Raw genomic sequence first — 15,795 nt, forward strand, 5'->3', positions numbered from 1 at the left:
TACGAATAAGTGGTTGGTGCAAGTGGAACTTACAGGGTGTTTAAACACTGTAGTAATCAATGTTTAAAAAATGCGTATTATCCTTTAGCTTTTTATCACCAACGTCATAAATGTTATCCGTCCCTTATTCGTGATTTTTTTACGGAACTATCACGGTTGTATTACGAGATTTGTCTATTGAGTATAACGCATCCTTTGCACTCCACTTTCACATGCCACGGTCGGCAGTGTCACGGACACTTTAGACTGTGATAGCCTCAACTTTTTTCAATGTAAATGTAAATGAAAATCGAAACAAGATGTCATATTATATTAAAGAAAAAACGACGAGCACCACCAGTGGTGAAGGCCGGATTCGAACCGGCGTCTTTAGCAATCCGGGCTAACGCCATGAACCCCTAGGCCACCTCGCCACCGTGACGAGGTGGCGAGGTGGCCTAATATACGACATCTTGTTTCGATTTTTAATTTATATATAGTACTTCAAAAACGCAAATCAAAATATTTCTTAAAATTATTTGATTTGTTCCCATAGTTGCGTAAATGTAAATAACTAAAATATTTATTAGGGTCAAATATACAAAAATTACAATTCCAACATTAAAATAAAACAGTACCTACTTAACACTATTCTCATTTGAAAAGTCATCCGCAACGCAGGCTTCGTCAGGTGGCCACAAATCCAAATCAACAACACGCTTCGTCAAACAAACCAATGATGATATCCGCAACAGACTTCGTCATATGTAAAATAATAACTTTATGCTAAGTAAAACCGCCCGAATCGTACCTGCACGGGAAGCATGGTCGCGCGATAGACGATAAAATATCAGGCCGTCCCTATCGCACTTACAAATAGTGTGATAGGGACGGCCTGCTATTTTATCGTCTATCGCGCGACCATGCTTCCCGTGCTGGTTCAAATGTCCCCATCACACCGGCCGCGTTACCACGTTGAATAGCCAATGAGATCTGTTGGACCAGGTACGATCTGGACCAAGAGTTACACCCCTTGCCCCTTAGCCACCGGACCAAATCGCTTATAAATGCAAGTAGGAATGTATTTTTGTTAAGTTAAAGTGATATAAGTTTCTCTAGCAATAACCCATTTCAGGTAATTAAGTGGAAAAGTTGAAAACCTAAAACTTGCCTGTAGCTCCACGTACGTAGCAGCTGTGACGGTAACTTTGGCCGGGATCGAGTAGAACAAACTCAACTCTCCAAGAACCTGGGAAATCAAAAAAAATTCCAATCATAAATCGTATTTGATTACGTTATACGAAGTTCATGTTTTAAAATTGTATTGGAAACGGAATACTGTTTTATTCATAGCGACAGTGAAGAGATTACTCACTTTACTTAAATTACCTACTTATTGTTAAGTACCATGAGAGAAAATTAACTAAATTGATGTAATTAACCTTCTCAGAACCAGAGTACAATTTAATAATCAAATTATAAACTCACATTAAATAACTAAATTTTAGAAAACTGTTTCTGGGTCTCAAACAAATATTAATAAAAAATATTTTTAAAGTATACTTTAACGTAATCAGGCGAAAACAACACGGTCATGTTAATCTAAAGATTATCTGTGCAGATCATTATATTCGAAAACAACATTTTCTGACTTTTAAGTATGAGGCATAAAAATTATGTCAGTGATTGTTTTGATATGAAGTAGGTAAGTTCGAATTCGATAAAGGCACTACATCGCTGACAGCGTTTTCGGTGACCGAAATAAAAAAATACACACATTTTTAATCGAAAATACGTAGTCATCATACACTTTTAATACCCAAAATCTATAAATATTGCTTTTGTTTGTCAAATATTACAGAAGACAATCATTTATTGTGGCAGCCTAATTAGCCTAATAGCCTATTGGAAATTATCGTTTACCTACTTGTTGGCATATTCTTTACTTAGAAGTTCTATTTTTACAACTGGGTATATTACGTTACTGTACCATCTAAAAAAAGAATAAGAATCGAATGTAAAAATACAGGTATTAATAAATAAATAAAATCTGCCAAAACAGAGAAAAAATGTGTTAAACATTTTTTCAATAAAAACTTTTTTCCAGGGATTGGTAAGCTCTAGAGATTTACTCTAATGGAGAGCGGAGATCACAGAGGGAGTTGTAAATGTTTAATATTTTATCTACATCCATATCATATGTTCCCTATAACATGCTTAGGAGCGATAGGCAATGGCTAGGCTACTAGACTCGTATCGAATTTAGCACATCAAGTTATTGTTTTCTGTAGTATTTGACTTCAGAAATCAATATTTATAGCTTGCGGGCATTAAAAGTGCGTGATGACTGCGTATCTTTAATTAAAGATGTGTTTCTTTTTTATACTACGTCGGTGGCAAACAAGTATACGGCCCGCCTGATGTAAAGCGGTCACCGTAACCTATGGACGCCTGCAACTCAAACAGTGTCACATGCGCGTTGCCACCCCATTAGAAACTTGTACATTCCCTTTTGCTGTGTTAAGTACACAGCAAAAAGGAGTGTACAAGTTCCAAGGAGGGTTCGGGTTGCCGACGACTCAAAGGACAATAAACGGAACAAGTTAGTTCAGTAAGACCTCCCGTCATCAGCACACCGCACCCTCGTTGAGCTCTGGCAGCCTTACTCACCGACAGGAACACAACACTATGAGTAGGGTCTAGTGCTATTTGGCTGCGGTCTTCTGTAAAGCGGAGGTACTACCCCAGTTGGGCTCTGCTCTAGATTCGAGCGGAGACGATATCCGCTGTGCTGGGCCCTACCACACAATTGCCCTGTGTATGTTTTTTTTTAATTATGGACTCCGAAAACGGTGTTGGCCAATTGAGTGACGTCACATAATTCAGATCAACTATGGAAATTATAGGTAGTAATCTGATCTCCATAGAAGCAACCTCTATTGTATTAGAATTCATAGTCGTTGACGGGTGTGACTGGGTGTGACAATGTGAAATATTTTTTCTAAATATAGTGACGTCATGTCATAGATATTCTATAGATTAATATGGCTGATGTTGTTTTTGCCTGATCACGTAAAAGTAAACTTTAAATAATTTTTTGCGGCTTTTTAAGTCGTAATAAAATATGGTACTATTTTTTTCGTTTAATTAGACAGTAATTAATAATATAAGACATACTTTGAAAAAGGGTCAAGTAGCCTATTATTACTTTACAAGCACTATAACCCATAGGTACTTTAATTACATTAAAATTTTGAACATTCCGTTCAGAAGAATCGATTAGAGTTCATCCATCAGTCATTTGTTTTGTTTCAAATATTATATTTATGAGCAATTCCCGATAAGTTTGTACATTTGGATCACGTCTCCGATTTGGATAAAAATTGGTAGGCTGATAAGAGTCCACGATGCTAATGAAGATCCACTAGGTTTCCCAAAATGTCCTAGGTTGATTGTATGAAACTTTCCTTTTTTATTACCGGAAATGTATAGAAATCTGGTAACAAAAAAGGAACATTTCATACAAACTACATAGGACATTTTGGGAAACCTAGTGGATCTTGCTCAGCATCATGATGGACTCTATGAGCCTACCAATTTTTATCAAAATCGGTGATCCAAATGTACAAACTTAACGGGAATTGCTCACATATATACATAATATTACCTCTTACCTGAATGTAGACTACTAAGTATACATATTGTATTATATGTTAAGTAAAGATTAATTTTGGTAAGAGATCGTTCAGAAGGACACTGGATATCTCGGAATTCATCCCTAAATAGGTGGAAAATTATGTTACTTCCAATTCAAAAATAACAGAAATAAGGCAGATCCTGTTAGTTGTATCGGTTCTGCTAAGATTCAATTCTTATTGGCCTTATTGCCTAGGTATAATGTTATAAGTATCATGCGCTATCCAAATTATAAATTCTACGCAGATGAAGTCACACGCAATACCTAGTTGTAGGTATTTTATCGTACAGCCAGCAGCTTATAGTAAGCCTCCCCGGCTAACTAAACCAGTGCAACAGCGAGTGGAATCAAGCTTAACTAATTCTACTACATATTTGAAAGCCCATATCGAAGGGATGGAGGTAAAACCCGACAAATCGAGATTATTTCATAGTTCGAATTTCAAAAACCGGTTTGCTCAACCGGGTTTAACACAGAACTTAATTTAGACCGCGACATAGTGGACCGATTTTCATGAAACATGGCTAAGAACACTCCCGACTAACTCAGCTTTCAAACAAAAAAAACTAAATCGAAATCGGTTCACCCGTTCGGGAGCTACGGTGCCACAGACCGACACATACACAGACAGACAAACAGACAGACAGACACGTCAAACTTATAACACCCCGTCGTTTTTGCGTCGGGGGTTAAAAAATAAAAATACAACAGCTAATAGCTTTCTATGAAGAGGCGAATTCGCGTGGCCGGTCCCCTTTCGTCGTAATAAAATTGCATTAAATGAATTACTGAATGAAATTGCATTTACCGTTCCTTTCGCGAAGGCTATCATCGGGCTCTCATTGTCCTTAAAATATTTTTAATAATGTTAAGGTTAAAGTATCAGTGTTCGACTGTGTCCTCGAAGCCACATGCATTCTTAAGTCCATCATCTGTTGGGCAGTCGCATGTCCAGCGCTAGATTTTTAACCCCCGACGCAAAAACGAAGGGGTGTTATAAGTTTGACGTGTCTGTCTGTCTGTCTGTCTGTCTGTCTGTCTGTTTGTCTGTAGTAGTAGTAGTAGTAAAACACTTTATTGTACCAGAAAAAATACAACACACAGGAAAAAGAGCTTATTATAAGTACAAAGGCGAACTTATCCCTTTAAGGGATCTCTTCCAGTTAACCTTTGAGCAATTGAGGGAGAATTGGAGATGGTAGGCATACAGTACAAACGGCGCAGGAAACGGATTCTAGGTAATAATAAATTATAACTTACACTAACATGCAATATATACGAATAAATACATAATATACAACTATACAAATAGCAAATAACATAAATATATAATATATAAATTAAATATATAAATTTACATAATAAAAACTACAACTACAAAACCGCATACATCCAATACCTTAGTCTTCATCAGAGAGCCAAAGCTTTTTTAGATTAGCCTTCAGCGACGCGACCGACTGACACTGTCGAAGAGATAAAGGCAAGGAGTTCCACAATTTAACTGCGTAGATTGTAAACGATTTATTATAGGACCTATGTTTGTGGGGCGTGATACTCAAAGTGAGATTCACACTGGAACGGAGCCGGTGCCCGCTACCGTCAGCCAAGTATTTAAATCGTTCTGAAAGATAGGGAGGGGAAGTAGGAGAAAATAAAACATTATACAGGAGAGAAACCACGTGCATGTCTCTACGGCGACGGATGGGCAGCCACTCCAGCTGGGAGCGGAAATGAGAGATGTGGTAAAATTTTCTTAAATTAAAAATGTATCTGATGCACACATTCTGCAAACGTTCGAGCTTGTCAAGTAGCTCCTCGGTAAGGTCCAAAAATGCGATATCCGCATAATCCAGAAGTGGAATCAAAAGCGACTGCGCAAGGACAACCTTTGTACGGAACGGAAGGAAGCTTTGGAGACGTCGAAGCGAGTGAAGAGAGGCAAAGAGTCGCCTGTTAATTTCAGTCACATGGGGTGCCCACGAGAGAGTCTGATCAATGACAATGCCTAAGTTCCTGACGGTAGAAGAGAAAGGAATGAGTGTTCCATCGAAGAAAATTTCAGGCACTGTCACTTCAGACAACTTGGAGATGAAATGAGGACTCCCAATCAAAATCGCTTGCGACTTCTTCGCATTAACCATAAGGCCAAAAGAAGCTGCCCAAGAACAAATAGAGTCGAGATCCCGGTTGATTCGGCTTATTAAAAAATCTAAATTGTCTATGCTTGCCGCTGAGTAGATTTGCAGGTCATCTGCATAGAGATGATAAGACGAAGCAAGAGACTTCGTGATCCCATCGATAAACAACGAAAAAAGTAAAGGAGATAGCACAGCGCCCTGCGGCACCCCCGCTGACAGATCGCACCAGGAGGAGACTGTGTCATCGACCATGACCCGTTGGCGTCTTCCAAGTAGATAGTCACGAAACCAAGAAAGAGTTAAAGGAGATAGGTTATAATTAGGAAGAATAGCCAGAAGAATATCAAAATCCACGGAGTTAAAGGCACTGCTGAAATCTAAGAGAACCAGAGCTGTAACCTCTTTGTTTTCTATGTTGAGGCGGAAGTCGTCAGTAACCTTAACTAATGCCGAAACAGTACTATGCCCTGGGCGAAAGCCAGATTGAAAGGGATTAAAGAGATTATGTCTGTTAAGAAACGAAGAGAGAAGTCTGTTGGCATAGTGTTCAATTACTTTAGAGAGAATTGGGAGAATAGAGATTGGGCGGTACTGGGAGAAAGAAGTCGGACTAGAGACCTTTGGTAGCGGGATGACGTTAGCAAGTTTCCAAGATGAGGGAAAGGAGCCAGAAGCAAAAGAGAAATTGATGATCTCGGCCGGCCAGGTGGTGCATATCCGCTACTAACATGATCATGGCCAGTCTGAACCCATCTTCTCCGACGGCTTTAGTTTTGATGGTTCGCAGAATAGCAAGAACCTCCTGTGGTTCAATAGGGCGGAACTGAAACAGAGACGAATCGGGTCGAGGAACACTGGCTAGAAGGGAGAGAGTTCGTTGCTTAACTGAAGAGTCAAGTTCGACCGGAGAAGAACTGAAATGTCGATTAATGGCATCTAAGTCAAGGCCACCCACCGGATCTTGCTGAGTTTTGCCCACCCCAAGAGATTTGAGAAATTTCCACAGCTTTGTGGGGGGACAGTCATCAATTGCCTGGTGTATATACCGACGTCTTGCATCTCTACATGCCTTATTACAACGGTTGCGTAAGGTCATGTAAGCACTCTGATTAGCACACGAAGGATCATTTCGGAGTCTGACGCGAGCACGATTCCGCTTCGCCATGAGGGCCTTAATCTCATCTGTAAGCCATGGCGCGGGGTAGTACTTGACTCGAGTAGGCTTTAGAGGAGCGTGCTTATCAAAGATCGCGAGCAATACGTCGTTGAAAGTCCCCAGTTTTACGTCAACATCATCAGCCAACTGTAAGGCTGACCAATCAGCCATGCGCAGGTCATCTTGGAGAGCCTGTATGTCAACGTCTAGAAGGTTTCGGCGCAGCACTATTTTATGACGCTTTTTGGGGGGACGAATTTTGAAAGAAGCGAAAATAAGGTCGTGATTAGAGAAGGCTGGTGCGTTAAATTGTCCATGCCGTGCCACTATTTCAGCGGAAGAAGTAAGAATTAAATCAAGTTGGGAGGGAGGACCATTATGTAGAAAGTGAGTGGGGCCGAGGGGTAAGATTTCAAAATTTAGGGAGGATGCCAGTGAGTTAAGCTTGCGAGACCGGTGATCGTTTTTTATGAGACACGTATTGAAATCCCCCATAATAATACGATGATCAAAGTTAGGCGATAAATTGTCTGTGTGTGTGTCTGTCTGTGGCATCGTAGCTCCCAAACGGATGAACCGATTTGGATTTAGTTTTTTTTTTCTGAAAGCTGAGTAAGTCGGGAGTGTTCTTAGCCATGTTTCATGAAAATCGGTCTACTAATTTTGTGGTTAGGTTATTATGTTATTATCCCAGCCGGCCTAGCTGAATCGTTGACGCTAGACGCCAATCCAAACGCAGTCTCTGTGTGTAGCCGAATGCACATCGATAATATCTGTTTAGTAGCTATCACAGAGAACCTCCTATAGAGTAGCAAGCTTGTATATCTTGTTCGCGATACGAGTCACCAGTGTTTGGGGTGCGAGGAGCGGGCGGGGAATGTGTTAAGCGCGCTGTGATTGGCCGTTTCAAGGACGGCGGGCAGTCGCGCCAGATGAAAAGGGACAGAAGTATGACTGTCCCTCTACTGATGCGTAAGTGGCCAATGTAAGTTGACCTATGCCGGCTCTGAATAAATTATAAATATGACTTATTTGTGGAATGTAATGCCGTCTGTTTTTAAATTTGAGCTTCTTGTTACCTTTCCACACCATTTCACACTACAGGTGGACATCTTTAAGGCATCAAAATACCCTTTTCCAATTTTTTAGTGCGAAAAACACGCGCTGCTTTCGGGTCTGTTACTTGGTCGATACTGATCGGGCACGGCGAGCGCCCGCGCTCATATCAGTGCAAATACTAGGAAGGCTGGCGACCGCGAGTCGTCTTGTAATGGATGTCTATAGGGGTTGGTCTGTGATAGCTATTTATCTCTATCGCTTTTGCGTATTGGCGCGACAGAGCCAGACTTCATTTCTATCGTCGTCTGGCGTCGACGATTGTCATTCGGCTACGCCAGCCGTTTCTCTCAGAAGAGCAATAGAGATAGCGATAAGGATACTATCATAATAGTTTGTGCATTCGGCTACGTTACCCAGGGGAGAAATGACTGGGTTTATAGTATGAGAAATGATGTCGCACGGTCTGTTCCCTTTCGTCATAATAATAATTAACAATAGTTATTTGTTATACAAGGGGGCAAAGTTGTATTTTAACGCCGAGTGTGGAATTAAAAACGAGCAAGTGAAAGGATTCTATAGTTGAACCACGAGCGAAGCGAGTGGTTCGAGAATAGAATCCTGAACTTGCGAGTTTTTTAACACACGAGAAGTAAAATACATTTGCACCCGAGTGTAACACAAAACTTTTCCCCTCACTATAGCGAGGAAACTACAACGCAAAAAATGCGTTTATCACTGCTTCCAGTAGTTCCACAGGTGGTAAATCATCTTTATTACTAGATTCACCTACTTTTATCCATTTTAAAGCATTTAATTTGACTTTATTCAAGGTCAAATTACTTTACCCACTAGTGGATAAAATGCGTTTTTACCCGCTGGTATTAAAGGACAAAACACGTATTTCCGAGCTAGTGAGGGGAAAAATTTAATTCACCGTTCCTTCCGCAAAAGCAATCATTGGGCTCTCATTGTCCTCATCAGACAGCATCTCCACAACGCCCTTCTTCAGGCAGATCATGCCATTCTTCACCACACCCTGGTTCCAGATGTGCTGGCCCGCCATGAAGATCTCGTGGCGCATGAGTAACGAGATCTGGCGCAGGAATGCTTCAGCTACAGGATAATGAAGTAGGACAGTGAATATTACTTTGTGTTCTGTCAGGGAAATAGTATAAGGAACAGCGGGGCAAATCTCGACTGGGTGGCAATTGTAACTGATCCGCTTTTTCCATTATTACACTATGATGTTGAGTTCTACATGTATCCACTGAAGACGCTTACCATATATGTATAACCGGTGGACACTCTATTTAATAACGCAAACATTAGACTTATATTGACCGGGATATAGACCGTGATTACCTTTTTGATTTTTGTCGAGCTCCCGATATTTCAGCGCGCGATCTACCCTCCTTCGCGCGCGTCGGCTGCGTTCACTTTCAGCGTTACCACAGGTCGCGTTCACACTCGATGGTCTGTCCAAACACACTACACTCACAGTGTCACTACGTTTGTTCAATTCTGACTTCACCGGTTTTTTACACAAACAAATCACTGGATTCCATACATTAGATAGTTTGAAGCCATCCTCACGATTAAAATTTTTATATTTGTGAATCTCAATGGCTTCTCTTACCAATCTCGGTATGTAGTGGCGTTCCGTCGAAATTACCTTAGGACTATGCAACTCGATCCAATGATTTGCACCCGACTCAATGAGATGTTGAGCAATAGCAGACTTGCGAGTATCGTTCTTTTTGACTGCAGCAATGTGTTCTCTAATTCTGCAGGCAATAGTGCGCTTGGTCTGCCCTATGTAAGAACTGCCACAACTGCACTCAACTTTGTACACACCAGGTTTTTCCAGAGGAAAATTGTCCTTAGGTGACCGCAAGAAATGTGCAATTTTCCTGTATGGGGTGAAGATAGTTTTTACAGAGTAATTGTTTAGTATTTTAGAGATCTTATCTGTCACTCCCTTTACGTACGGCATAAACGCTGGTTGTCTCTCTACGCGATGAGTGAGGTGCTTGGGTTTTGCATCCCGTTTATTAACGTTAACTCGGTAACCATTTCTCCTCAGGACTCTCTGAACATGGTTCAGCTCCTGTACACGATGAGAGGAGTCACACAAAGCGTGTGCTCGATTGGTTAGTGATGTTACGACCGAGTTTAACTGTCTGGGATGATGGTGTGAGCTCGCATGCAAGTAACGATCTGTGTGTGTCTGGTGTGTATGTACTCTGTAAAAACTATCTTCACCCCACACAGGAAAATTGCACAGTTCTTGCGGTCACCTAAGGACAATTTTCCTCTGGAAAAACCTGGTGTGTACAAAGTTGAGTGCAGTTGTGGCAGTTCTTACATAGGGCAGACCAAGCGCACTATTGCCTGCAGAATTAGAGAACACATTGCTGCAGTCAAAAAGAACGATACTCGCAAGTCTGCTATTGCTCAACATCTCATTGAGTCGGGTGCAAATCATTGGATCGAGTTGCATAGTCCTAAGGTAATTTCGACGGAACGCCACTACATACCGAGATTGGTAAGAGAAGCCATTGAGATTCACAAATATAAAAATTTCAATCGTGAGGATGGCTTCAAACTATCTAATGTATGGAATCCAGTGATTTGTTTGTGTAAAAAACCGGTGAAGTCAGAATTGAACAAACGTAGTGACACTGTGAGTGTAGTGTGTTTGGACAGACCATCGAGTGTGAACGCGACCAGTGGTAACGCTGAAAGTGAACGCAGCCGACGCGCGCGAAGGAGGGTAGATCGCGCGCTGTCTATACAACTTTAACATCCACCCGCCTTCGTCAGTTTTCTGTGATCATGATGCATGCAACTGCGTCGAAATATCGGGAGCTCGACAAAAATCAAAAAGGTAATCACGGTCTATATCCCGGTCAATATAAGTCTAATGAAAATAACCGTGAATCATTCAAAACTCTTAACGCAAACATTGTAAAACATGGAAAAAATTGACCAGTTACATTTGTCCCCCAGTCTAGATTTGTCCCGCTATACTTTATCGCTTTTATATTAAATACTTTAAAATCAAAAAGGTTAAGTAGGTAGGTATACTGCATTCGTTAGCAATTAGTAGTCAACTTTCATATTAGAAATAATGAAATACGCTTGAGTAAGCTAATGAAAAAGAGTTTAACTAGGATTTTATATTATGTCTGATTCTAAGCAACGGGGTTAAATCTTCAGCATTTAATTTACTATCGTAGGATCCCGTTTCCTTACTGCCTTCCATGACGTGTCACTCATAGAACTTACACTTGAAGACATACCTTACTTATTATTCTATTCTATTCTAAGGTAGGTAGTTACACAAATACGAATTTTCAAAGCAAAAGCAAAATCCTAAAATATCTTACGTGAATCCCGAAATATCAAAGTATCGTGAAAGTGGGCTATATTAATGTCAAATATAAGTTCCATCTGCAGTGGCAGCGGCAGCTTTTGAAGGTGGTCGGACGTCAAGACTCCATCTTTCATGCGCCAGAGTTGCATCTTGTATGTATAGGCGAGCTCGACCAACGTCCTTGGGGCACCGGATTTTTGTAAATAGTCCAGCATGTGATGAAACTGTAACATTAAATATTAATTTAGACTTTGCCATTATACAGCGCGTAAACCTAATAAGGGCGTTAAATGAAACCAGGCATATAATTCAATATTGTTATCATTAATTAAGAGGTGTTTTTGAGTTACTCTTAATTTTCACTCCATAATGAATTTTTGAAAAAATTCCCAGCAGCAATGTACTGTAAACGTGGTTGCGATGACAACTGTGGATGACAATCAATGACAACTGTCAACGAGCGTTAAACGCGAGTGTGTTTGCATTACGTTGCGGGCCGAATTAATTTGTATGGATAAAAAAAATATTTCAATTTTAAGTAAAAGTTATCTAATTCCATTTTTTATGTCCTATACTCACCACCGTTAAGAGGTTCGCCCGTATTAGGTTTACACCCTGTATATAGAAAGTGTTTCTAACCTAAAGGTAGTTTAACACATAGATATGTCATTATCATCAAGTCGTCATGGTACTACGACTTAAAACTTAGTTTGTGTCCAATCCCAAATTTGCATCATCATCATCCTCCTTGCGTTATCCCGGCATTTGCCACGGCTCATGGGAGCCTTGGGTCTGCTTTGACAACTAATCCCAAGATTCGGCGTAGGCACAAGTTTTGCCAATCCCAAATATGCATAACAAAAAGCAATTTTTTGCCGGAAGAAAAGCTATCCTCACAAAGAATACACAATATCCTAGCCACGCGAACAAAAGCCAGTTATCCAATAAAAGTTCCCATCGGAATGAATGTTCAAAACGGACAAGATTTCTATAGAAACTTTCAACTTATTTTAACTTTCTTGTAAGATGAAATTTTAAATATTCTTTGCAGCTTTCACGAATGTCTGCACAATTGTAAATGATCTGAATCAAATCGAATTATAAAAACCCACCCAATAAAAAGAATCATTAAACATTGACAACTTTTAAGAGCAAGATACATTTTTAACCGCCGCGCCGCCCCAAAAGAGGGTTCTCAATTCGTCTGTATTTTTTTTGTAACAGAAAAATTTAAATTCTATGTTAAAGACCTTTGCCCAGCAGTGTTGCCCTTTACGAACTCGCAAAGAAATCTTACTTGGTCGACGAACAGCAGGCGGCGACTATTCACAACTACTAAATCCCAAGTGAGCTTCCCGATGAAACGATATCGCACGATAGTGTGTCCCATTATCATCATGGCGGATGTCATCCACATCTCCAAGGGTAGCTATATTAGTAGAAACATTAATAAGAAGTTACTTATAATTCTAAGAAAAAATAGTGGAGTAACTTGATTGAAGTCTTCTGCTGCAAAGGGAATTTTTGTCCTGGATAATAAATAAAAAGAATGACAACTAAAGTCAGCATGGAATAAGTTCCAATAAATAAATAAATGAATGTTATAGGACATTCTTACACAGATCGAATGAGCCCCACGGTAAGCTCAAGAAGGCTTGTATTGTAGGTACTCAGACAACGATATATACAATATATAATAGACAAATACTTATATACATAGAAAACGTCCATGACGAAGGATCTGTGCTCATCACACAAATAAATGCCCTTACCGGGATTCGAACCCAGGACCGCGGCTCAGCAGGCAGGGTCACTACCGACTGAGCCAGACCGATCGGTCGGAGGTGTAGATCTTTCATTTTAATAGTATTTAGTGCTTATTAATACGAACCGACTAGATAGATCTAGCTTTTAATAGCACCTAACCTTGAATAGTAAAAAAAAAAGTTAGGTGCTATTAAAAGTTAGATCTATATACACTGCCTGACGAAACTCAATGTCTAATAGGCTAATTGGGTCTTTTAGGGCATATCTGTGAAAGTCATGCAAATCTATAATCTACAATGTGTATAGGTAAGTAGGTAACATAGCAACATTCAAACTGAAATATACTTACAACAGGAAAAGAATCACCAAATATAACATTCAAAAGGCGACAAGCACAGTAATAGAAGCAAGCCATATAACTGTGAAATAAATAAGCCACAGTTAGTACCTATTTCATTGTGCTATTTTGGCAATATTTAATAAATTTTCCACTTTGTACAGCATCAAATAAACAACGGCTGTGAAAATGTACACTGAGAGAAAATACAACCAGTTTTCATGTTCGTTCAACAAGTTTTTTGGTTAAAATAGCGCTTACGTGCTCTTTGGTTCAAACAACAAGCTACTTGTCATTTGAATCGGCAATATATTTGAATCAACAAGTCGATTTTATAAAAACAACCTGACCTGACACATATTGTTTTAAACATACGTTTGGCTGATTCAAACGGATAAACCGCAACAAGTCGAACTTGTTAAATTCACAATGCAAATTTCTCTCAGTGTAAGAAGTGGAAAGTTAGTTGCTTGACTGTATCTGTCCAGTCACCGACGTAAAGAAGTTATGATTTCTGTACCTTATCATATTAACGTCTTGTTTGAAATGTCATAGGAAATTGTCAAACGATTATAAGCGACAAGGTACAGAAATCATCACTTCTTTATGCCCATCCATGCCATTTTTCGGTGACTGTCCATCAGAATTCATACTGTTACAGTGATAGGAACTCAGAAATGTTGTGTTCATGGACCGAATAAAAAAGTTTTGACGAGAATAAACGCGTAAAGCAGAAGCTGCTGCCATTATTTAAAAATTTGGTCAAATAACATCTACGGACTTTTGAAAGATTCCAAGACAGATGGATTTTCAAAAATATTTTTTTGGCATTACACATCATAAGTACATCATTTACATTACTTACTTGTTAAACCTTAGCTGGTCAGCTCCAACTTCCGGCGGATATCCCAGGTCATAATGTTCGGACGAGTCAAAGTTCACTTGGTGAATGTAGTACCAAATGCATGTCGTGCCATGCAAGAACAGCACTAGACATATGAAGTGCTGTGAGAGTAAAACCAGTCGCCTAGACTTGTGCATCTGCATTGGTAAGAAAGAAAACGTTACGAGTACTTATGACACGGAAAATGCGTAGGTAACTTGCATCTCATTCGTCTCACTTCATCATCCTCCTTGCGTTATCCCGGCTTTTGCCACGGCTCATGGGAGCCTGGGGTCCGCTTTGACAACTAATCCCAAGATTTGGCGTAGGTACTAGTTTTTACGAAAGCGAGTGCCATCTGACCTTCCACCGAAGGGTAAACTAGACCTTATTGGAATTAGTCCGGTTTCCTCACGATGTTTTCCCTACACCGAATAGCGACTGGCAAATCTCAAATGACATTTCGCACATAAATTCCGGGCAGTTCTCAGGGATGATGTTCGGTGCCTGATTTCGGTGCTGATTTTTATTTACTACTTTATTGATATGTCAGTCAATTTACTAAAATCTAGCCTAAATATAAAAAATATTGGTGGTGAAGGCCTCCATTAGAACCTTATAGTTTGTAAGAAATCTGACATTTTAAAATCACCGAAATTATGTATGGGCACTGTAATCAATTTGCGCCACCGAATTCAATTTTTTAAATATTATTCCACATTTCAACTTAATATGTAACTTATTAATTATTATTCAATTTATTGATATTTTTCATTTTAATTCGATGACAGGTCATGTAAAAAGGCTCATAATCGCGCAATTTTACTAAATTTAACATGGTAATATGCTAGTCATTATCCAGTAGAGAATTTTGTACCCATAGAGCGGCTTAATTTGCTTAGAAACATAGTTCTATGTTTTTACAAGGTATATCCTACTATTTAAGTATGAAATATTAAAAAATAATGGACATTTAATCAGTTTACAACGTGGCAATCGAAGTCGGTGGTCACTTTTTTTGATATCGGTGGTCAAAAAATCCACCGAAACCACGGAAATCAACTCCACTGATATCAAATTTTATAGCTTTTTTCGAGATAACTGCAATAGCATGCATGATACAGAGGAGATGTCATAATGACGTAATAACATACTTTCAAGGATTTATTAGTACCTTACATAACGACAAATTGACCTAAACTGTGGGAGTAAATTGATCCACCGAATCTTAAAAAACATGGGACCAAACCAAGCGAACGACTGAGAAACTTTCAAAAAGTCCCCTTTATAAAACGGTACTTCATCTCCTCTACACTAAATGGATAAAACATAGCTAAAACTAACTATATTTGTGCTACTACGTCCCTGATCTGTAAGAGTACTGTCATGTTTAACAAATTACA

The 15,795-nt window shown here is 39.5% G+C and overlaps 1 protein-coding gene across 1 annotated transcript in view; it reads right to left on the reverse strand.

Moving 5' to 3' along the window:
• Positions 1 to 14,550, reverse strand: part of LOC125233252 — a 103,397-nt gene extending 88,847 nt beyond the window's left edge. Inside the window, exons 1-3 of the mRNA XM_048139191.1 lie at positions 14,375 to 14,550; positions 13,522 to 13,591; positions 12,703 to 12,834 (exon numbers count right to left, since the gene is read on the reverse strand). Coding sequence (XP_047995148.1) covers positions 12,703 to 12,834; positions 13,522 to 13,591; positions 14,375 to 14,550 — 378 coding nt within the window. The remainder of the gene's footprint in view (positions 1 to 12,702; positions 12,835 to 13,521; positions 13,592 to 14,374) is intronic.
• Between the last annotated feature and the right edge of the window lie 1,245 nt (positions 14,551 to 15,795).

Source organism: Leguminivora glycinivorella, chromosome 14, assembly GCF_023078275.1.
Source record: "Leguminivora glycinivorella isolate SPB_JAAS2020 chromosome 14, LegGlyc_1.1, whole genome shotgun sequence".
Classification (NCBI taxonomy): Eukaryota; Metazoa; Arthropoda; class Insecta; order Lepidoptera; family Tortricidae; genus Leguminivora; species Leguminivora glycinivorella.